The 25,907-nt window shown below is 36.7% G+C and overlaps 2 protein-coding genes across 8 annotated transcripts in view; both read right to left on the bottom strand.

The window, feature by feature from the left end:
* The window catches only part of LOC138697638 (putative serine protease F56F10.1), a 37,034-nt gene extending 23,144 nt beyond the window's left edge, over positions 1–13,890 (bottom strand). The window contains exons 1-3 of one of the 3 annotated variants that reach the window (XM_069823063.1): positions 13,733–13,876; positions 9,714–10,872; positions 124–359 (exon numbers count right to left, since the gene is read on the bottom strand). In XM_069823063.1, coding sequence (XP_069679164.1) covers positions 124–342 — 219 coding nt within the window. In that variant the 5' untranslated portion in view covers positions 343–359; positions 9,714–10,872; positions 13,733–13,876. Of the gene's footprint in view, positions 1–123; positions 360–1,169; positions 1,395–9,713; positions 10,873–13,732 lie in introns of those variants that run through there. The other 2 variants (XM_069823061.1, XM_069823062.1) reach the window with 2 other exon arrangements.
* Positions 13,891–18,710: 4,820 nt separating this feature from the next.
* The window catches only part of LOC138697636 (uncharacterized), a 308,784-nt gene continuing 301,587 nt past the window's right edge, over positions 18,711–25,907 (bottom strand). For 2 of the 5 annotated variants that reach the window (XM_069823057.1, XM_069823056.1), the window contains one exon: positions 18,711–25,460. In XM_069823057.1, the coding sequence (XP_069679158.1) occupies positions 25,028–25,460 (433 nt within the window). In that variant the 3' untranslated portion in view covers positions 18,711–25,027. The remainder of the gene's footprint in view (positions 25,461–25,907) is intronic. The other 3 variants (XM_069823058.1, XM_069823059.1, XR_011331589.1) reach the window with 2 other exon arrangements.

The raw sequence follows: 25,907 nt of genomic DNA, 5'->3' as shown, positions 1-25,907 counted from the left end.
ATTATGCGGGACTTGAGACAAAAATAGCGTATTACACGAGATAGCGTAATAACCGGGCGCGTCTTATCGAGGTTTTACTGTAGTTTAAAAAGTGTATGGAAAAGAAACCTTCAAAAGATTTACCTGATTCCATGTCCGAAAATCTGTTGGATTGAAATGATCCAACTGCTGGACAAACCATTCATCAGGAGGCAAAGTTATGTTCGGTGGAGTTCTAGGTTTACCAAGCATTCCATCCTGTCTTCTTCCTCTGAAAAACCGCTTCCATCCATCAACTTCACATGACAGAATAATGACCAGTATTGTTATTAGAGCGAAGTTCAGTCTTCTTCCACGGATCATGTTGCAGGTTTAATATGCTACAAAAGAGGAAGAGCAGAAAATCAATTTACATCCATTGTAAATATTTAAAAGTAGTACATATTTAAATATAACAGTAGAAATATGAAAAAGATTAATAGTAGCAGCACTGATGATGATGATGGTGATGGTGATCATGATGATAGTAATCATAATGGGTGGGGAGGGGGGGGAATCGAGATCCGACGTAACCACTCGGTTGGACAGTATGATACAATTTTTTGGTCCATGGAAAATAATCGTGTGTATTTCCTGATCAAACACATTATTCATTGTAAATTTATATTTTGCAACATCTTCTAAGCTAGCCAAAGTCTTTGGTCCAGGGATAATTTTATTATTCGGAATACATTGCATAGCCATCTTTACTGATCTTCACTCAGTTTCTCCTTTCCTTTATTTTGAGGCTCGACGCGGCACAATCACTAATACTGTAACAATCTGCTTGCCTGTTTTCTAGAGTTTAGCAAAAGTCTATGTTGCTATTGACTTTCTTAGCGAATATATTTTCGCATTTAAATTATATGAATTTGAATTTACTAGGGTAGGCCTATGAGAAAAACATTCTGTTAATGATAAAGTCAATGCTTTTATTGAAGAGCTTGGTATTTGGATTATGTGCCTTGAAAAAAGAAATGCCATTACCTTTATACTCACGTTTATACTGAAAAAAAAAATTGATCAAGAAGACATTATTATTATTAACCACTTGCAGAAGAACAAGAAAACTCCTTTACGTGAAATAAAAATTAAGTTGTGGGATTATTTCCAGAAGATAACGATGATTTCTCGAAGAGATGGGTACTCACTCCGTTTCATGAAAACGTTGTTGCAGTTGCAAAGTTACCAGTTAAGACTCACAACCAACTTATCAAGCTATTAGCTGATAAAACATTATAACTACCAATTTACATTAGCAACCCCCTTCATATAGCACAATGCACTAGTATTCCCAGACTGTTCACTAGGGACACAAAAATACAACAATGTGCGTTTATTATGTCAGAATTTTACGAAACAAAACATTCCAATTTATTACAATTTAGTATCACAAAAAACTCTGATGTGCATTATGAAGTTATTTTACTTCCTTATATGACAAATGGGATCAAAAGGTCACTAACTTCGACCTCAAGATAATAACATTCACCCAGATAACCTAGACTTTACATTATGAGTGTAATACTATGTATGTATGAAAACGTGATTAAAAAATGTAGATAAAGCATAAAACATTGATTTCCAATATTTAGAAACATGTTCACAAAAATTACAAACATGAAAATTGGATATACCAAACTGTAAATCCTTTTATTACATATTCAGAAAATAAATACTTTGGACTTCATTATACTTGCGGCAAAATTATAGAATAGTACATTATGCAACGAGCCTATAATGATAGTAATTAAGACGCGAGTATGTTTGTTTATGAAACTCGCTTGCGCTCGTTTCATAAACAAACATACTCGCGTCTTAATTACCATTATAGGCAAGTTTCATACGACTTTTTATGCTCGACCATATTTCTAACTTGAAATTATTCAGAAGTATTCATTTTATTTGCATCTGACTGAAGATCGGAAGTGACATTGTGCATAGCTCGTGAATTGTGAGATGTGCGCAGACGCGAAAGTATTGATTTTTTCCGAGGAACAATAATGTCACTGACCTTGATATAATTTAGAGAATAACATGAACTAATTTTGATATAACCTGGAAATTGATTTAGAATTGAAAAACGAGATGACAAATTGAATTTATTTGAATATTATTTACAATTAACGCTAATTATTATAGTAACAGAACATAACCTTCTGCGACAGTATTGAATTTCCAGCCTCCATGATGTTTCCCTCGCCTTTCGATTGCATATCCAGGAATAATCGAAAACCTGAACTTTAATGAATAGGTGTACTTTAATGACATGCATTAAAGGACTGCTACCAGGTGTATAATTACTACATTTCGGCATGGTCGAGCATAAACATTGATTTTAAATTGAAGGTACCTATCATACTAATCCTGACCCTGGGGGTGGAATATATATTTTTTTTCTTTATCGTCAATACAGCAGCAGAAGCATACAACAGACCTGTTTCAGTATTTGAAGTGATCAAACTGGTTCAGACATCTATTTTGGTAATTATCCTCTTCCTCCCTCCTTCTTAGACAAAATGAAAAATCTTTCCAGAGATTCAAGAATGGAGACAATCTTTGAATTTAATTTAAGGGGGCATATACACCTTCAGAAATCGAAAAAATGTGTAAATATTTCTTAATACCCTACTTTTCGAGTTATAACCTAAAACGTGATAAAAACCCTGATTTTAGAGTTCACTGTGAATAGCCAAGGAATTTCGCTTGTTTTTGAGTATGAAAATATTGTTCGAGTGTTTTTAAGTCAAATATATCGGCTAACGAGAGCAGTCAGACAAGGAGACCCCATATCGCCCAGCTTGTTCATTAGCCTGCTAGAAGACATCTTTCGGAAAATGAGGATGGACTGGGGAATCCAGATAGATGGACAGAAACTCCGAGACCTAAGGTTCGCAGATGACATCATCCTGTTTACAACTTCCGCGGATGAATTAAGTCGAGGCATACAAGAATTAGTCCAGCAGAGTAAAAAAGCTGGACTGGAACTAATCTCCAGAAAACAAAACTCATGACTAGACCTCGGACTTTTAGGTCCTAAAAATCTTAAATTAGGTACCTAAAATAGGTTCTATCACAAATCAAAATAGGTTCTAAAAAAACAGCCATGATCCAGAAAATACAGGAAGCAGTAGCAAAAGAATTGGAAAAATGTGCCACCTGGGGAAGAACAACAGCACCAATGACGAAACAACACCAGACTTTGTCACAGCAGGATAAGTCAACATCATCACCAGAACCAGCAACAAAGATTGCGGACCGGGAGAACACCCAAAACGAGGAAGTATGGAAGACAACCACATGAGCCCCATGTATGACAACGAACCAGGAAACGGGCCGCCAACAACAAGAAGCACCAACTGAAACTGAAACAACACCCACCACCCTCACCCAAAGAAACACCCGAGACCAAGAGCCATGCTCAGCATTCACAGACGACTCTCATAAGACAACAACGCAGAACACTGAAAACAATCACAGAAGAGACAAGGCAGAAGACTCTCAAACTACAACAGCAACAGAGAGAAAAGAAAATGCCGAAAACGAGCCTAGAGAAACAGGACCGGACTTCAACGAATCAGAAAGTGGGGAACCATTTACAGAAGTCATTAGGAAAAGGAGGCAACACAGACCAAGAATTATTGGAACCATGACGGAAAGCTCCGACCTGAAGACGGGAAATCGCAGAGCATGGATATATGTAGGAAAGCTACATGAAACAGCCACTGCGGAAAAACTAAAAGCACACCTGCATAAAAAGGGAATCACCGGAGAGATTGAATGCGAAGAACTGAACATTCTCGGACACCTAAAAGCATTTAAAATAGGCATCCCTTTCGAATCCCTAGACGAAGCCAACAAAGCAGAATTCTGGCCTTCCGGAGTTCTAGTAAGGCAATATATTTTTCGACGAAAAAGGCAACAAGGAGCAACACTCTGACAAGAAAACGTGGGACATACTTCTATGGAATGTAGAAGGCCTTGAAAGTGTCAAAAGAAACATGCCAATAGAGATGTTAAACCAAGACGTGTTACTACTAACCGAAACGTTCACAACAAAAGAGAGCGACATGCAGGGCTACTACGGAACCCACGTCCTAGCTACAAGCGGTGAAGCAGGAAGACCGAGTGATGGCATATCGTGCTATGTTAAGCCAGCCCTAACACCAGTGCAAATAATAATAAGATCTCCAAACCTCCTAGCAGTGAAAACGAAAATATTCACAATAATCGCCGGATACTTCCAACCAGACCTCTCCGCAGAGATGATAACCGAGAGCATAAGTGAAGCACTTGCAAGAACAGAAAATGAGGCAGTATTGTTAGCAGGAGATTTCAACTGCCACACAGACGTCCCCTGTGCTAAAACGAACTTGCTGCTGGAATTTCTGCATGAAGAAGATTTCAAGATGATAAATGACCCAGACAACCCTACCTACATATGCCACAATGGTAAAAGCACGATCGACCTAGTCTTCGTCAACTCCAAGGCAAAAGCGAAGTTCAAGGAGATAATATCAAACACAACAGCCACCCCTTTCAGAAAACACCTTCCTGTTCTTACTACTATAGAGATTGGGAAAAGCACTGAAAACAAACGCCAGCCACCAAGAAGAAATATACGAAGGCACCTGGACAAATCCAAGCTCGAAATGGAAGCCCCAGAGGTAGAGGAAATAAAGAAGAACATATTGGACGGAAATATTGAGGTGGCAGCCAGTCGCCTGGAATGCCTCCTAAAATCGGCCCAGATTCAAAACACTTCCCGAGAAAGAAAAGCAAAACCCTGGTTCGACGCGGAGTGCTACAGAGAAAGGCAGGGAGTGTTAAAAGACCTGCACCGAGTAAAACACGCGGGAACAACACCAAATATAGAAAGATATACTCAAGCAAGACGGAAATACAAAAAGCTTCTAAAAGAGAAAAAGAACAAATATATAGAACAAGAGGGGCAAATGATCATTGAGAAGGCTGTAGCAAACCCATTCACTGCACTACGACCGAGGAGGCCGAAATTCACACAAGGCATAATAATAGAAGAATGGGAGACACATTTCAAGAATATCCTAAACAAAGAAAACGGGGACAAGGCGTACAACGTGGGAGAAGTGGGGATGCAGAACTTCAAAGCTTTCTCAAAAGAAGAAGTAACAATGGCAATACAAAAACTGAAACCGAAGAAAGCAGCGTGCCCGGACTCCATACCAAATGAACAACTGAAAGACTCGGCGCAAATACTAGCGGATATATGGACCAGCCTCTTCAATAAATGTGTAGAAACAAACAGTATCCCCACGAGATGGAGATCCTCGACCGTCAAAGTCATCTACAAAGGGAAAGGGGACACAGAAGCCCCGGACTCATACAGAGGCATCGCACTAAAAAATACAATTTTCAAGCTCTTTACAACGATGCTCATGGACCGACTCAATGAAGAAGCCGATAACCTCAACCTCATGCCAGGAGAACAGTTCGATTTCCGGAAAGGCAGATCGACACTACAAGCCGTTGCGAACCTCAATGCTGACATCCAGAATGAACTAAGACACCCCTAGGGAAAACTATATGCAGTCTTCATCGGCTATAGCAAGGCCTTCGATCTAATAGATTGGAAGATTGTAAAAGACAAAATGGCAGAAATGATAGGGCCAAACAACTACCTCACGAGCATAATCACAAACATACTAGAATACAACAGCATCACAATAAATAACAATATAGAAATATCAGCCCCTATCACACAGACGAACGGCATCCTCCAAGGAGACCCTCTTAGCCCCCTGCTCTTCAACCTTGCAACCGCGGATGTAATAAGAAACACCATAAGCCACAACAACTCCACCAGAATTTATATATATGCAGATGATATGGTATTAGCCTCCGGCAAGCCAGAAGACGTACAGGAATGCCTACATAATCTGCAAAAGTGGGCCGAGACAAATGGACTCCTCATCAACAAAGAAAAAAGCGCGCAGATGATATTCAGGAAAGGTGGCCGAGTATCAGAGAAAGACATAATGCAGATTGGAGACGGGAGGTTACAAATCGATAACTCGTACAAGTACCTTGGGGTGACTTTCCAAACTTCTGGAACAACGTTTAACATGCACGTCAAACAAAAGGCGATCTCGGCAATTAGAGCAATGAATGACGTAAATCACATACAGTCACTCACCCTTGACACGGCGATGAAAATATTTAAGGCAAAAATAGTACCCATACTGACGTATGGAATACATATAATATGGGAGCGCCTGAAAAAGAGAGACCTCAAAATCTGGGAGAACGTCAAGGCAACCTACTTAAAAAAAGAAGGTGCTCGTGTGTCGAAATACACACCGTCCAGACTCGCATACCTGCTCACCAGAGAACCCTTCCTGATCGAAGACCTACGACACTTGCTGCTGCTGCCAACTACGGAGGCCTACGAGAATCTACTAATCGAGATCCTGCAGAAGAGGAAGGAAGTAGAAGAGGAATTTTACACCACCAGTGCCATGACCGACAGAAGCAGGGAAGGAGCTAATCAGCAAATGAGGAACGTTGTTACCAGACTGGCGGTACACGGATTCCACCATAAAGTGTGCGGCATAGATAGGTTCCATGAAGTATCTGAAAACTGCATATGCAAACTGTGTGGTGAAAAATGTGGCAAATATCACGTTCTGAACTGCAAGAAGAATGCCAAAACCGTGACTGAACTCAGTATAGACTAACTACTCTGCACACTTGTGCGCATTTCCTATTATTATAAAATTACAAAAATAGGTAAACAAAAAATGACATTATTTCATTTCGAATTACAAATTAGCCGAAATATTTGACATTATTTCATTGTACATGTCCATAATTAGAGCCAGGGTAAACAACTAACACCTTTTCTAAGTTTTCCATTGAGAAACTGCATCGCTTCTCAGATAACACCATCTTATATGCTGAAAATGAGCGTTCCACATCAACTGATGACACCAGAGCATATTTAAATGTTGGTATTAGATGCAAGGGAACAGCACATTCATGTTCAGGTGTCTTGCCAGCCAAGATGTCAGCAACTGTGAGGAGAACTGTCAGTCCTGGGTTTTTTTGAAGCACTGATTTGAGTTTTTCAGAAACTTTTTCACCAACATAACCAGGAACCAAGTTGATTTTTTCTGTCACCTCTTCTATCAATCCCAGTTGCGTGTAGACCGGTTTGCCTGAAGACTCTAGAGCATTAATAATGGGGACCAGAAATACATAATGTGATTTGATGAATGCAATATCCCGGGCAATTGTTGGGTCCTGCAGAAGTTTTTTGGCTGAAGTAATGCTCACTGCATCCTCCCCCAGTTTCAAAACAAAGTTCTTAATGTCCTCCAAATGCTTGCTGTAATATTCCACGGCCTGTAACCATGTTACCCATCGGGTAAGAACAGGTTCTGGTGGAAGTGGCACATCGGGAAGTTGCTCTCGAAATAATTGAATCCTCGTAAGTGCTTTAATAAAAACCTTTTTAATTGTGGAAACCAGCTTATTCACTTGTGGATATTCAAGCCGTATCGTCTCAGCTATGCAATTCATGGCATGGGCATGGCAAGTAATATGGAGCAAGGCAGGGTAAAATACTTTAAGTAATTTAACGGCAGCAATCATGTACGGGGCTGCATCAGTGTAGATTACTAGCTGCGATTGTTGTCAAGGCACGACTGGCCTACAGAATTACACAGCGTTTCCATATTACCAACTGTAGACATTGGAAAATGTAAAATTAGGTAAAAATAGTTTCTAACGTGAAATTAGGTATTTTTAGGTTGTGTAGGACCACCATTTTCGAACATATATTTCCATAATTCGTATATATACAACTTTTCTTTTGTGTATATCATGAGGAACAAAATAGGTTTCTACCTAAAATCTGAGGTCTACTCATGACCAACAGCAACGAGGAAATTATTCAAATAAACAACAGAGAACTAGAATACGTCACCGAATACACCTAGAGGAAACGCAAAGAAAGCTTGCCCATTTGACTGATGCGCAGAGAACGATATTCAGTCCTTGTGCCGTCATGCTCGTTACAGGGCTGCTATGAATCACGCGTAATACTGATTACAGGGCGCATTCGAAAGCACGGTCTTGAGCTGTTCATATCGTGAAATGTATTGTGCAGAGAGGGTAGAAGCCAGCGTATGCGTTACATATTCTGCGTTTTATCCCTCATATTAGGATTTTTATAGAGTTCAAAGTGTGTTTGTAAAATAACACAGTTCTGTATAACATTCTATGTACTTAACAATGCCCCCATTGGCTCTAAATTATGAAGTGCTAATCAAACGTTACATAGTTAAACTAGGGAATTATTTACAACGTTTATAAATGTATGAAAAACAAAACAGGCTCCGCTCGTAACATAAGGAGTATATACAGATTAAAATAAATCGACCATAGTACCACGCTAGTTATCGGAATATTTTAATAAAATCACATAGTATTAGTTATTAGTATTTTATTACAATGTCAAATATTAATTATTACACGATTACATATTTCCTATAACATCTTTGTAATTTCATTCAGTGATTTTATATGTAAAAGAATTCGTGCTTCTGTATTTTCAACAATGTTATTAGTTACTCTGCAACTAGGTTTAGGTTACGTTTCATGCGCTGTGATAAATCTCACTCCAAACATCAAGCCAGCAGACGACTGAGAACTGCCAATCGAATCGAAGCGAGGTCGAGTGCACCCGAACGTTTCCGAAAGTTCGCGCATCTTTCCGTGGCAAGCTCTTCTTGCATTTACTCTACCTAGGACAAATAGTGACATTCAACAATGTTACCTGCAAAGAAGTCCAGAGACGTATTTCGGCAGCATGGTCAAAATTCTGGAGTCTGAGATTTATCCTCACAAGCCAAGAATACAGTATAAGAATGAAAAAAAGATATACTGGACAGCTGCATCCTTCCTCTCTTACTATATGGAGCCCAAACCTGGGCTCTAACAGACAGAGAAAGAAAAATGTTAGGAACATGCCAAAGAAAGTTGGCGAGAAAGATTCTTGGCGTAGCCTCAATGACAGAATCCGCAACGAAGACCTGAGGAAGATGACAGGCATCAAAGACGCAGCAACATCAGCTACCTGCATCAAATGGAAGTGGGCGGGCCACGTCATGAGGATGAACCACAACAGATGGGCGTACAAAACAAGAGCCTGGGACCCAAGAACCGGACAAAGGATAGGCCGACAGAAAAAAAGGTGGGCGGACAATCTGAAACTTCACTTTGGATCCAACTGGACGACAACAGCCAAGGACCGCCGAGAGTGGAGACTACTGATAGATGCAGCATCAAAAGAATGAGGATCTTTCCCGAACTGGCTACGCAGGAATGCCAAAATAGGAACCTTGCCAGCCAAGAGGCCCTTGCCCTACAGGAATTCTACGGGCTAATTCTAATTCTAATATTCCTTCTTGTTTCCGTACATCTGGCAACTCTGCTTAAAAACAGAATGGACTCATGCATGACAAGTGCAGAATTATATCAACCATTTCCATTTACATCAAGCCTTTATTTACTTAACAAAGTTAATTAAAAATGTTTCCAGGAGTGCTACCTGTTTATGATGAAACTGATGATGCCATTGGCACGACCCATAGATACACAAAAATAAAAACATTAATTATAACATTATTAAAATGTTTCATAAAGTTACTTACAATTTTTGTAGGATTGTTCCATGTATGTAGAATTGATGGCTGTTTCTTCATAATGCAAGCTGTTATTCGATTTCAGTATCGTTGCTGTCGTCCATATCATCTGGGTCATTAACTGGTTCTCTCTTGTTTTGTGTATAAGTTACGGAACTCAAACCATCTTTACCGTAGCCTGGATAAAATTCTGAGATGTGTTTGAGAAATGGCAGGAACATCTTGCTGGGGGTTGTACGACCTATTGCTTTTTGTTGACGCATGTAAATTATTTGGAATATATACATCTCGTCTCTCTGTCCAGGTTGTCTCTCTCGTCCTACTGCAGTTTTTAAAGACTTCCATAGACGTTCAGTATGTATTTCAGCATCGTCTGGCCTTATAAATTCTATTTTATGATTGGCGATATCATGTATATACCCTTCTTCTTCCAGGGCACTGTAAGATTTCCACCCATCATGAATGATTCTAGTTCCCGGAAGTATGAAGTGTAGAATGATTGGAAGTAGTGTCGATTTATCTCTCTTATTAACTCTTGTAATGAAACAATCTTTAGTTTCCCTGTCAATTCCTTTGAATACCCATATTTGTTTTTCTTCATTAGGTAACAGTCGAACATGCTTATATTTTCTGGTTGTAATACGAGATTCATCTATTTCTACTACATGCCCGGTCCCACCTATAGGTTCTGAATTGTTGGTTATAGTGGCATAACATACCTCTCTGCAGGAACTAAAATAATCCAGGGTGGTTCTGATGGCGGTTTTCGTTTCGGCTGCAGTATACTCTAGTGACATGCCAAGAAGCCAGCAATATATGAGTTGTAAACTTTGTTCCATTGTAATGTTAGCATTTTCGAACCATGTGTTTATTGTAATAGACGTTCTTCTTTCGCATACTGAACACCTTAAAGAATATGGAATGTTTTTATTTCTGCTACATTTATTGATAGAAACTTTTCCTTTTGCACCACAATGTACACAGTCTTTTTTAGTATGAGAAGGGAGTAGATTGTGTTTCTGACAAAATTTAAAAGTAGATTCTCTGTCTTTTAGTTCGCGTATTAGTTCCAACCACGTCATTTCTTCTGCACGTGAAGTTGAACTATCTTCAGAAATAGAAGCTTCCATGGCTGCAAGTATCCAACGAATTCTAATATATTATATACCTAAGGGAAGAAGAAGTATTGATTGTCCATTAACAAGTATAAATAAAGAAACTTAGAGAAGAGAGCAGAGGAGAGTGAGACATGAATAGAAAAGAGGGGAGAAAAAAGTTGATATTTTCAATCATATTCAAGATTTCATGACGTCATCAATTTTGTTAAACAGAAAGCACTCCTAGAACATTACTGAGGATTTTGAAGTACTATCACAGTGTAGCATATACAGTCACGAAGCTCAATACGTACTAAATATGCATCCATAGATAGCTGCTAACCACTAGGATCGCTAATATCACCTCATTACAGACAATGCGAAATAGTACCAGCACAGTCTATTGTTCCTAGCACCCTCACAACTCAAGCTTCGCGACTGTATATACTAGACTGTGGTACTATTTCATAACAAAAGAACAAATGAGAAGCTTATTTTCAAAACAGCCCTTGTCCATTCCTATATCTTTAAAGGAAATCACGAAAAACGTTTTCAGGTCTAAAATTCCTTACCTGCTAGGTAAGAGACACACAATGAAATCAAAGAGGTTGGGTGCATTTAGAATCATATGGGCACATGAGGCTCTTCGATTCCAAAACTGGAACTAATATTTTATCGCAATTTTTGCTGTGGAGAAGAGTCACTCCACTCTTCCAATAGTCACTTTTAACGCAAGATTTTAATGGTTTAGAGGGCATTCTGAATTCAAATCATGACAGTTGTATGTGGAGTTATATTTGAAGAATGCATGGACACAGAAAGTTCATTTCGTTATCAGGTGGAAAAGAGACGTTTTGAAAATGAGCTTCTCAAATATAAGAATAATTTAAGATAGGCTCTATGCTAATTTAGCTTATGAAAAGGTTATGTCCCCAATGCATACTTTATGTGAAATATTTAACTAATTCCCATTCCGTTTTTTCCTTTTATTGTGGACGATCAGTTTGTGACTGATTCGTACATGAAATCTCTACTAAGAGTTGTGTATGTATTGAATAAAGTATGTAGGTAGGCCTATAATTGGTGATTCTCCAGAAAAGCTACACCAAAGAGGCACAATTTTCTTTTGCTTCACTGGCTTCTGTGAGATGTATATAATCATGAGCCCATGGTTTTACCAAATCATCTCCTGGCTTAGATGCCTTATGAGCGATGCCTTATTGGTGTCACTTATGAGGTTCCAATCTGTCTTCGAACAGTTGACTAAATAACAACATGGTTTTAGTTTACAGCCCAATGGTTAAGCCAACTGTTGAAAGAATCTTATTGTTATTGTTATTTGAGGCATTAAAATCTTGCTTCATGTCCTTAGAAAACTGCCTCAAGATACTAGGTTATACGATTTTTTTGAAAATCCAAAGTCAGAAGCCTATTTTGGTTTCTTGAATTCTCAAATGAGCGTTTTACAACGATCTATATCAGTGAGATCAGTGGTCGGAAAAAATTACATCATATAAAATGCAGCCCGCAATACACAGCAAAGGGGAAGATAGGAGGGGAAGAATATCCAAACTGCTTACAGTTAAATGAACAAGTGATGGCTAAGGGAGGGGAGATCATGCTTTACCCCTCCGTCCTGCTTGTGTATTAAGAGCAAGTCACGAGTCAAGAAATGCTGACCACTGATCTACGGATTAAACATATAAAAAGAATATATGTTTGTTTGTGAGCTAGGTATCGTTTATATTAGAGAATCTGCTAACCAATCTTAATGAAAGATGTAATACACATTTTTTTTAGCATTAAAGTAAAAAAATGTGTTAAATAATTTGTTAGCCTGTGAAGTAAACGCTTTCAAGAAAGAAAGTTTTATAATGTAGCCTATGTCATACACAGAATAAGTTATATGTTGAAAAATGGGTGGCATATTTTGAAGATTTAAATTGTTATTGGGTGATTTTTCTACGAGATCCCTCAGTGGAAAAACATTGAGAAGTCTGTCGAATTTATTTGTAATATAGGACATCAGATTAATGATTCTTTATTACATGAAAAATTTAATGAATTTTATGACTAAGTTATATTTTAAAAAATAGAAACCTGCTGGAATGTATATAACAAAGTCAGAAAAATATGACTGGTATGCTTATTCATATAAAAATAAACTCATTTCTTTATATTTGTACGCAGGCTATTATTTGTTACTAGTATTTATCTCTCCCAACTGTATCCAACACTAATCCCGGAAAGTTGTCCCGATTTCACTTAATAGGCCTATACGACAACCCTAAATTTAGAAAATGGGATTAAATTGCAAAATATAATCTATTTGTGATATCTATTTCCTAATTTCTGTAACGCAAAATCGCTACTTTTAGAGAAACAGACAATTAAATCTAAAACACATTATATCTCTACTCTATGTGACTATTTATTACAAGATCTAGAACAGGGGTATTCGACCTTATGAATACTCCGGGCCAATATTTAAAAAAAAATGTTCTTTTGGAGGGCCGCAGACATCCTCCAATAATAAATAATTTACATAAAAATGTCTTACTAATTAGTGATTACTGTAATTTATAATAATTACTAATGCAAGTCTGCTTAAATATATATTTTTTTAATTCGAAGTTTGAAACTTTACTATCAGGCCGCAGCAAACATAGTGGCAGGCAGCGTGTTGTGCACGCTGATCTAGAAGAACCAAGTGAAAAATTTAAAAAGGATTGAGGTTATGTGATTATTTAAGTTCCATTAAAGGAAATGCTGTAATTATTAATTCGTTCTCTTATTAAGAACACGTAATTGAATCACCAATATTCCCATCCTCTGACATAGACTGTATTTTGCACCATAACGCTGCTTCAATGAATGTGTCATTAATGTCTCTTTATAAAATGTAATCAACACCCCAATAATATCACTTACTTGCAAAACAAAATGCAGCATTAATCGATTTTAGTCCTAATTAAAACAAATAGCCAGCCCCTTTCTTTCCCTTTCCAATCCTACTTTGCACTGTAATCGCACCTATACAATACAGCGTTGCAACAATAACAACTATCATATGTTGATCGGTTTTCAGCAACGTTGCCAACGGAAGTGTACGGAGTCACCAAACAGTAGTTCAAAAGTCGCTAGAGGCCTTATCATCAACAGAGAAAGATTTATTTCTGTCGCTACAGAGTAGCCTACGGAAAAAGTCGTTAAATTCCTAATTGAGCAATAGAAAAGTTATGAATTTGTCGCCGAAAAATTTTCAGAAGTCTGCAGATTTTGCGACAAAAACGCTATATTGGCAACACTGGTTTTGAACGCACCAGATACCAGCCAGATTTGACGTATGCAAATCAATGTCAGAGTCGCCAACACTCATAACTAGAAATGAGCTAGTTGAAAACACGCTAGATGACACAACTTCAGTGAGTGTTTAAAGAGAAAATCGCTGGTGGAATCCTAGATCATAGGCCAAAACTAATGCACATTTGTGCGCACTTCTCATTATTATTAACTGCAAAAATTCCCCTCCCCCTGCTGCCGCCCAAGAGGATTTTTTTTATCGTCTCTACCCTACATAGGATTGGCCGCATATATCACATGATACATATTTTACGTAAATTACGTAATCTACGTTGCTTAGAAAAAGTAATTTTGAATAAACTAGCGCACAGGTATTTCTAGTATTATGGAAGTGAAAATCGTGGAATTTGTATGGGATTTTTTTTTTTTTTTGTGGAGATGAAGTTGAATATTAAATTATTTTATATTGAAAAAAAAAAAGTTCAGAAATGTAATAAGTAACGTTTGAAATGAGAGCCGTGTCATAATGGAGGTGAATATCTGGTGGTTAATAGTGAATAAAGGAAATTCCTCCTTACATCCTATGTGATAATGGGGAAGCGTAGGAACATAAAACATACGATATGATGTTATGTGAAATACGCATAATTTGTATTAATGGAATACGCATTAAAAATTGTAAAACAGAACAAATAATAATGAAATAGATACCGTACACTGTTTTCGTAATGTAACTTTATTTGTATATCCACCATTACACTAGCTTCTAGCTTGTCACAGACTAGTACTGACAATGCCACTGAACAAAAATTCACCAGTCTTTCTCAGCACTTGAAAATCCCCGAACTCAATTGCTGTCATCCAAATCTTCTCATAGTCTACTGGGATAGACAGCTTTAACATCATCTAAGCTAAGCTAACGTAAGCTTTTGGTAAATTTTTACAATAGTATTACCAAAGAAAGGTGAACAGCAAGAAAGGACACATTCTTAGACAATTTTAAGTAGCCTAGGCCTAGGCCTAGGCAATTTTAGTAACAATGAAGAAACCTATAAAATAAAACAGAAAATAGAATCTACAAAAAATGACCATTAACAACATAAATAATTGTTAATTAGTGACATTTTAGAATATGCAAAGATAAAAAAAAAGAACAATATTATAATGTTAAAATGATGTACAATACAGGTACCGGTACACTTTACATTATATATAATTTTTAATAACATTTTAAAATTACAATAAAAATGCATTTGGGCAATACGGTGTACAATGTAAAATGATGGAATGTAAGAGGATATTTAGACTGTAATAAAATTACAAGATAAGTTAATGACAGAATCTTTATAATAAAATATTCTTCACTTACTGGTACTGTCTGCAGCAAAGCTACCAGCTTCCATCATGTGGTCTGCAAAGCAACTGCAAAAGAATCTCTCGGACAGTCCTGCTATTGTTATTACGTTTAGGGTGACCAACTAGTTCTCTTTGCAAAAGAATAAACGAAATCCATCAGTCCATCAAGCTACTTCAGAGCCTTCAGAAACAGATCCTTATATATAGGGTGAACCATAAGTAATTAATTAATTTCAGGGGGTTATCATTGAGATATTTCAAACAAAAGAGTTTAATACAATTTTCTCGTTTCAACTTCCTTTTCGAGATAAAAATTGTTTTATATGAAATATTTCATAGCATGTTTTGGGAAAGCCAGTGATTTAATTCGCAATATGCTCAGTTAATTTAAGAGAGCAGAATATTATGATAATAAATAATTCTCTAACGAGCAATTCCAAATTGTGGAATAAATAATTGAAAGAATTTTAGTATTGTCCTTCAAATATGCAGAAATTTGATCCTAACAAATGTAACATTGTAAAATTTCTTTGTAGATCGAAAAATGATTAATCATAGCCTAAAATCTAAGTTAGAACTAACTTAATTTATATTCCAATTTTCATTGAAATCGGTTCACCTATTACCGTGTGAAAAGGTAACAAACAGACAGACAGGCAGACAAAAATAAAAAAAAAATGAGATTTTTTTGTCTCAGGATGGTTAATTATACATGTTAACGCCAATTATTTTTGGAAAAGCAAAAATTACCAGAAAAATTTTGGTTATAGATTTATTATTAGTATAGATAATATTGGCAACACTGACTACAGCAGATTTATGCAATGTTGATATTGCTCTCCAGATGTCCTTTTGTATTCCCACTTCCAACTGTTCAGCAGAACACTCTTTCTCATAGCTGAGAAGAGTACACAATTACTTGTGATACGAAGAGTTAAAAGTGTGTGATGATGATGTATAGTAAAATATGCGCACAAGCACGACTGATGATCGTCACAACTCTCTAACATTCTCATAGAGGACAACATTTTGGAGAAAATGGAATTGTCCAAAATCATTGATCAGTTTACTCAGCACAAGACAAGGCAAAAAATGTTAGAAATCTGTTACTGCATCTTCTAATTCTCTCCTTAAAATAAATACAGAATTCATAAGTCTGATTTTGACAAAGAATACATCTTCCCCTTCCCCCACACCAAATATGAGCACTCGTTTTGGAATATGTAGTGAAACAAACATGGCAGAATTTCAAATGCTAACTGTAACAACACTGAGCCCAGTCTCATGTTAATGTTATTAATAGTTAGGCCATGGACCAATGTAAATTGTGTGACCAAGCTCAATGACTCCACCTCTTCTCGCTATGGGCATGAGAGCGCCAAAGTTGTGTTGTAAAATTAGCCATGCCACTCGGCATCTCTCAGTAATATCTAAACATCGAGTGCAGCTACAGACCTGAATGACTCGTTTAATTTTTAATAATGAATTCTACAATATTAAAGTGATAATAGATATGTACGACATATGATTATTTTTATTTTCTTTCTTAACTAATTGGGGGGGGGGGTACTTGACTGTTCGTCATTCACCCAAATGGAACCAATTGTGTATACCAATTTATCGACAGAGTTGTCGTCCAGGGTGCGCCATAGGAGGCTGGTCTACTTTATATTCACTATGAAATGAGATGATGATTTGTTGAGATGTCATAGGGGAATCAGATCTCTAGGAAAAAACCCCTGTGTTACCTGGACCACGGACTTCCCAACACAAGTTTTAAATCGGGGGTACACCAGGGATCAAACCAGAGTCCACAGGATTATAGTTCAGCACTCTAGCCACTAGATCATTGTGGTGGCTACACATATGAATAGCACAGTGAAAAATTTGATGTGAGCTGGAATTAATTTTGGTATGTTGCTTCATATGAAGAGAAAATATATTGCAAAGCCCTCCATTAATTACTTCTCTTATTGTAGAAAATCCACAAACGATTAGGGAAAACACGGGAATTTTACTGGAAGCAAGTAAAGAGATAGGTTTGGAAGTATATCCCGAAAAGACAAAGTATATGATTATGTCTCGCAGCGAGAATATTGTACGAAATGGAAATATAAAAATTGGAAATTTATCCTTTGAAGAGGTGGAAAAATTCAAATACCTGGGAGCAACAGTAACAAATATAAATGACACTCGGGAGGAAATTAAACGCAGAATAAATATGGGAAATGCCTGTTATTATTCGGCTGAGAAGCTTTTATCATCCAGTCTACTGTCAAAAAATCTGAAAGTTAGAATTTATAAAACAGTTATATTACCGGTTGTTCTTTATGGTTGTGAAACTTGGACTCTCACTTTGAGAGAGGAACATAGGTTAAGGGTGTTTGAGAATAATGTGCTTAGGAAAATATTTGGAGCTAAGAGGGATGAAGTTACAGGAGAATGGAGAAAGTTACACAACACAGAACTGCACGCATTGTATTCTTCACCTGACATAATTAGGAACATTAAATCCAGACATTTGAGATGGGCAGGGCATGTAGCACGTATGGGCGAATCCAGAAATGCATATAGAGTGTTAGTTGGGAGGCCGGAGAGAAAAAGCTCTTTGTGGAGGCCGAGACGTAGATGGAAAGATAATATTAAAATGGATTTGAGGCAGGTGGGATATGATGATGGAGAATGGATTAATCTTGCTCAGGATAGGGACTGATGGCAGGCTGATGTGAGGGTGGCAATGAACCTCCGGGTTCCTTAAAAGCCAGTAAGTAAGTAAGTATTGCAGAATCATACTCCCCATTTCTAAACCGAACAAAAATAAAACATTCAAACCAACACAACCAACATTCCCGAAACTGGGTGACATATTATACGTGCAGGTGTATCCCTGATACTCGTACAATGTAGGATTTTTGATTCCAGTTTTTATCGAGTTGAAAATGGAGTGCAATATTAAGGGAAAAGGGGACGGAAAATTCTTAGGTGCCTAGGGGCAGCAGAATAATGAATCCGACACTGTGTGTGGTGAACCCAATTTGGCAATGAACAAAAACCATATTATACTTTTATGTGTAGCTAATCCTAAAATCAATAGTGATCTATACTCTCAAATAGTTAAATACTAATGAGATGCAAGACAGAATGTGGAAGAAATCCAACATTTTGACTATTAGCAACCAACCAATCATCCGACCTTATAATCAGGGTTACTTTGTTATACATAAGGACGTCAAATAAGAATAACAATACATTTGTTATATACTGTACATTTTATTTATTTAAACATTTTGAGTAAAACTGCATCGCTAACACATTCATGCTTATCTTTCTTCATCAAATTACTTCTGTCAATATAGGATTATGATTAAGTCTGTAACTCAGGTTGTCAAAAATTCTCTTCACAACTGAAGTAAAATTATCCTGTAACTCAAGACAATTACAGGTACAAGTCGCTTTGAAGGCAACTATTTTGTTTTTTACCAGATCACATATTTAGTGGGTAATATTTTAAATACAAAAATGTGTTCAATTTGACAATTTTTCTATTTGAGTTTTCAAAATATTTACGTTTTTACAATTAAATATACTAATAAAACTCTCCATTTATAAGCAGAATAAATAATATAGCCTTCTCCTTTAGAGTGTACATTTAAAGCATATAATATAAACCAGTCCTTAAAGAAATAGTGATAGCAATTTACAATATAGTACCAACTTAGTTTGCACATGAATCTCATCAGCCTAACCTTGTTCATCCATACTATTGTAACTACGTTATCTGTAAGTACTGACTGTATGGTGAATTCTTCAAAGAAAGGCCGAGGAATTCATTATTATCCATTGGTGTTAAGTGTACAATATCAGTGTAATTCCTTTGTCAGAATTGTTTGCACCTGTCTGCTATTCAATTCAGACTTTCATTATAATTAAGTTTTTTAATATTGTTACACGTTTCCAAAATTGATCATAAACATCATCTTCATACAACTTTAATTCAATATTCTTTCATTTATACCTTTTTTAAATTAATTAATAATTAAGAACTTGGTGAACAACAGTACTGTGTGAAGTGAAAGGAAGCAAGAAGCTAGCTTTACACGTAAACACCACAAGATTCTGTCCTGTAACCTCAGTCATGTAGTTTCACATGTTAATTTCCATTTACTTATTAGTGTTCACTCAAATAAATAAAGTTAAAAAGTTGTTCAATTTTACAATTTTTTTTTTGTTTGTTTTGCATTTTATTATTTTAATATGTATATCACCGTACACGTCAAATTATTTCCTAATAATTTGTCTACTTATTATTTCATATTAAAGGTTAATTAAGTAGGTATGTTTTGGATATTTTTCTAATAACTGTAGAGATGGAAGAAGGTATTTATCTCATTTATGCAATGGAAAAGTTAAAAACTTATGAATTCTATGACATTATATCATATTTCTCTGCAATGTAACATGTAAGAAGGAGGACAACTCAGGTACGTACTGGGTAAGAACATAAATATATTGTATGCAATATAAAACTTGAATCGAATAACAAATTCGTCTCATTCTCCAGTGATAAATTCATGTTCCGTTCCATTATTTCGTTTCATAAACTTTTTGATCACTGCACTTGTGATCTTTATATTTGGTAGGCAAGGCAGAAATTTATTTGTTGCTAGAATATGAAGACAACGTGAAAATGTCGGAAGCGAGGACTTCACTACATTGAGCGATTGTAATCATTTGATTTTATTACTGTTAGAATCATTTCTATGTATTCCAATGGATACCATCCCATTGTGGAATCCTGGGAAACGAGAATGCGGATGCTTTAGCAAAGAAGGGCAGCACTGCTACTTACAGACCTGTTACTAAATCTACGTATTACTCTGTGAAGAGATTTATTAAATCTACATACTTAGACTTCAACAAACAAAATTTGATAACTCAATCCCAAGGGAAAAAATGGAACTCTCTGCATCAAAATCCACAGTTAATTCCCGATTTACCACGAAAATCGTCTGTAGCTGCATTTAGATTGGCAACAGGCCATGATTGTTTGGCCAAACACCTGCATAGAATTGGAATACATCAGTCCCCTAACTGCCCATTGTGCAACTCAAACCAAGAAATGGATTCGGAACACCTCAAAATCTGTGCTTCAGTGGCTAGTCATGATAATATCTTTGAAAAATATTGGAGTGCAAGAGGTCAAATGACTTTATTGTCAAACGCCTGGCATTGGAAAACAACAACAACATGTTTGAAATAATTTATCGCTATATTTTACACTAAAAGGAGAATGGAGACAACCAAGAGTTAAAGTTATGTTTTATATAACGACGCTCGCAACTGCAGAGGTTATATCAGCGTCACCGGTGTGCCGGAATTTTGTCCCACAGGAGTTCTTTTACATGCCAGTAAATCTACTGACATGAGTCTGTCGCATTTAAACACACTTAAATGCCATCGACCTGGCCCGGGATCGAACCCGCAATCTCGAGCATAGAAGGCCAGCGCTATACCAACTACACTACCGAGGCCGACAAGCCAAGATCATGGACAGTAGACTACTACTCTATTTTACACTAATGATTTGGTGTCTTTATTATATAAATAATTTACCTGTGTTAATAGAAACCATTATGGTATTTTACCTAGAACTCTGAAGATGGCTATAATCAAACCGAAACTGGTTATTAACTAAGGTAAAATATCATAATTAAAATCCATGGTGCTACAGCGCCCTGAAGGCCCAAGACCGACCAGCCGGCTGCTGGTCTCACGTCCACGTGCCAAAGCAAAGGTGGACGAACATCCAACCAGAATGGAGGTATCGTGTGGTTAGCATGATGATCCCCCCAGCCGTTATAGGTGGTTTGCGAAACCGGATTTTCGCTACCTATCTTAGCTCCCCAAGTGCATCACGATGCTGGTGGGCACCGGTCCCATACACTGGCCGAAATTTCATGAGAAAATTTCTTCCCTCACGAGGACTTGAACCAGTGCGCATTCCGTAACACGGGTCCTAAGCAGGATGCCTTAGACCGCGTCACAGCACAGGACAAAATATCATAATACTGTAGTTTATATTAACAAAGGAAAGTTGTTTGTATAACAGATTCACCAAATCATTAGTGATACAAATGTTAAAAGTGTGTAATCAAGTTGTAGGCATATATTTGACACTAATTTATATCCTATTGATATTTCAGTTGAGTTCAAAATTAGTTGGGGAGTGGGAGGACAGATGAAAGATATTTTGAGCCTTGTCCTTGTAGATCAGTCCTTCATACTACCTTTCCGATCACAAGTACAATTCTCCTTTTTTATTACATTCTTCATTTTTTTCGTTTATAAAGATTACTGGATACATAATGATGATTTTAAATACTGTATTACCTACGTCATATTATTATGAATGATATTGTTTCAAAATTAACAATATATGCCCATATTGAAGTCACATAGCGTAATTTATCATAGAATGTTAATTAAAAAACAGAATTATTCACAAAAAAACCTGCATAATCATCAAAGTAAAACAATGCTATCCCATTACGGACTTTGAGACTGAAAGGCTCTTAGGGTAAATGGGATAAGGCTCCCATTTTACTAGACAACAGGCACTAAGTAACAAATGCTTGCTGCATTTATCCTCCACGAAAATACCCCTGGTACTCATTTCTGTCAGAGGCTGAGTAAACCGAAGCCATATTACAGTCGAAAGTATTAGATCAATAAAAAGAATCCATGACCTCATCGGGAATCGAACCGTGACTTCTGGCTTGCAATGCAACACCTGAATAGCGATGCTACTGCGCACTCCACGTAATCATTAATCCATGTGTTAATTTTATAATGTACGATAATATGTGTATCGAAATAGAATGACCATGAATATTTGTCCTCCTATCTTGTCGACAAAAACTTTCTATATCACTACAGTGTATTAAAGAAGGCTTAGTTATTGTCGTACAATATCTCAATTAAAGTAGCCCAGCTCAGAATATTTTAATATCAATTTGTCATCTTCTTTTAAAAAAATGCCATTATTTGAAATGCATAATCACTTTTGTCATATGGTACTTAATACTGGTACATTAAGGTATACATATTTATAATTTCAATATTAAAATTTAATAAGCAGTCAAGAAATAAAAGAGTAGGCTTGTCTACTGAAAGCTGATGTAAAGCCTGCAAATTTAGTAATGAATTTTTTTTCATATTAAATTAATATCACTTCTCATCAGCCCAATGAAAAATGATGTAATAATACATTATGCAACGAGCCTATAATGATAGTAATTAAGAAGCGAGTATGGATGTTTATGAAACTCGCTTGCGCTCGTTTCATAATTTTCATACAAGCTTCTTAATTACCATTATAGGCGAGTTTCATACGACTTTTTATGCTCGACCATATTTCTAACTACAGTCATAAGACCAATTGTGCTTTATGGCAGTGAAACTTGGATTCTGTCGAAGAAAATGGAACAACTGATGACATGGGAAAGGAAAATTCTAAGGAAAATCTATGGTCCTAAATATGAGAATGGGCACTGGAGAATTAGATATAATACAGAACTGAAAACTCAATATAAATCTCCAGATATTGTTGCTGAAATCCAAGCCCGTAGGTTGGAATGGTTAGGACATGTAATCAGGATGAATGATCAGAGAATACCAAAAAAGATTCTAAACACAAAACCAGAAGGCAGGCGCAATATTGGCAGACAGAAACTAAGATGGTTGGATGGAGTGGAGGAAGATTTAAGGACTCTAGGAGTGAGAAGATGGAGGCAGAAGGCTCTGGTTGGACAGGAATGGACCAAGATCCTAAGGGAGGCCAAGGCTAGACTACAAGGGCCGTAGTGCCAAAGAAGAAGGAGAAGAATATTTCTAACTTGAAATTATTCAGATGTATACATTTTATTTGTATCTGACAAGATCGGAAGTGACCTTGTTCTAGGTCGTGAATTGTGAGATGTGGGCAAACGCGAAAGTATTGATTTTTTCCGAGGAACAATAATGTCATTGACCTTGATGTAATCCCGTTAAACTTGATATAACCTTGATTATTGAATTCGACATTGAAAAACTAGATGACAAATTGAATTTATTTGAATATTATTTACAATTAACGCTAATTATTATAGTAACAGAACATAACCTTCTGCGACAGTATTGGATTTCCAGCCTCCGTGACTTTTCGCTAATTCTCTTTCGATTGTATATCCGAGAATAATCGATACTTGTGGTTTTATAACGGTACAAAGCTGACTTGTCATTGGCTGAACACCTGTAAGCTGAGTTGTCATTGGCTGCACACCTGTACTTTAATGAGTAGGTGTACTTTAATGACATGTATTAAAGGACTGCTACCAGGTGTATAATTACTACATTTCGGCATGGTCGAGCATAAAAATTATTAAATGTTATCGAGGAAAATGAGGATGCAAGACGTAATTTATTGTGACTAAATATCAAGAAAGCAACGTACCGGTACCTAGACTTTCTGCGATGTATACAATGTTATAATATAATTTGCTGTTATTAATCAAATACGTAATAACAGATTTAGGAATTGGTTTACTTAAGTACAAAATATAACAAGTTTTGTATAAGAATATTCACAAAATTAGGTCCACTGATAAATATGAAAGCATTTATAATTTTTTTCTTTGTTTCCAATGCTTTATTACATTTTATTCTTGTGTTGAACTAATGAATTTAGAGGGAAATGATGGTGCTTAAGTTTGCATGAAGAAGTAGTTAAAAAGAACAATTTAACGTTTAACATATAATTCCTTATAACAATTAAAACGAGGAAGTAGAATTTCCACTGTTACTGATCAGAAATTATTGGTTATCTCTTTACACTTCATCTTCCTAATGAAGTGAATGTTCCTAATCGGCATTTTGCTGTTATTCCGAGAGACATGAGATAATTCTCTCATTAAACAAATTATTCACTGATTTTCAAATACTTACTGTACATGATTCTAAATTCTATTACTACTTCCATACATAATATAAATTAATCACAAAATGAATGCGGTTAAGACAAAGAATTATTAATTTTTAAATAATAAACACATAATAAAATGCATAGACTTTTTTTAAAATCACATCACAGATTACAGGTTTGATATCAAGAGTTGCTCTGATGTATTCATTTGGCTTCCTCAGACACATGAAGACTCTTGTTGTACTACTGTGGTAGGTATATACTAAAACATACTACGATGATGTAAAATTAACTGGGAGTTTAAAATGAAATCAGGTTAACAATCTTTCAATAATAATTAAATAAAATATACATTTCTCAAATAATACTTGTTGAAATAGTATTATATTTATACTATTTGACAGTCTTCTACTGAAGATATATACATACCTAATCTGTAACATAGGTTTTTCCGTACCTCTCTAGTTCTGGGATAAGAACTAGATTCTGGTTATCTTCCGAAACTACCATACCAAAATGCTGTTGCATTTTGTGTTCTGAGGGCATTACTTTTACAATGGCAGGTTACAGCTCCTTGGTTGATACAAATTTCCTCGCCAGCAGTACTGTCAGTACCTACTCTTCCGACCTTGCTGTCTCCAGTCTCCCGCAGTGTCCTTCGGTGTGGCACCGGAGGCGTGGTGGTGGTGATGGTGGTGGTGCCTCTTTTTCTCAGCAGCAGCAACGGCTGAAGGTTTGGGTGGATATATAGCTGCCGTGGTGTCGTTCACTACCAGTTCACTTCCATCACGTTCTGTGCCTCCAACGTTGCGGTATCCCCCACTCACCGGTTCATCCAGTGTATCCTTACGCCTAAGAGGTGAGTGGTTAGAGCTCTTGGATTTGTTCCCAGCTGCCGCTGACTCGTGGTGCAGGTTCTCCCAGGCTTGGCGATAGTAACGGTTCAGACCTCCTCTACTTTCTGAGCCTGATGAATCAAACGATGCCACTGTGTTACAGTCTGGGGAAGCACGATGACGGTAGTGTTTTGTACTGCGGTTCCTGCAAACGACATATTACTGGTACTTCAAATCAACACACTGTTTTAGTTTAACTCCTTATTTTAATAACATTTGGGATACTTAATGGTGCGATGGTGTAAAGGAGCAGTGGACAAGCTTATTTACAGAAGGGACAAATGAAAAAATCAAATTTTTTTGGCAGGCCAAAGACTTATTCGTTATTTTCCTTCAATATTAATTTTTTTAAATCTGAAAACGCACATAATACGAGGCGTGTTCTTAAAGTAAGTTCCATTTTCAATTATAGCTGTCGCATCCGCTGCAATCGTTATTTTGCGCATGCATATTTTCTTCTTCAGTCCTCAGGCAAGCTGTGCATGCAGTTTCAGAGCTTCAGTCCGTGTGTGTGGTTAGTTGTGATCAGTTGAAATGATTAAAGTGATCGAGCACCCCGCCGACTGTGAGATGTGGTCTGTTATCTGTTTTT

Source organism: Periplaneta americana, chromosome 4 (genome assembly GCF_040183065.1).
Source record: "Periplaneta americana isolate PAMFEO1 chromosome 4, P.americana_PAMFEO1_priV1, whole genome shotgun sequence".
NCBI classification, from domain to species: domain Eukaryota; kingdom Metazoa; phylum Arthropoda; class Insecta; order Blattodea; family Blattidae; genus Periplaneta; species Periplaneta americana.
Note: the sequence above shows the minus strand (reverse complement) of the source record. Positions and strands in the feature narration are given on the sequence as shown.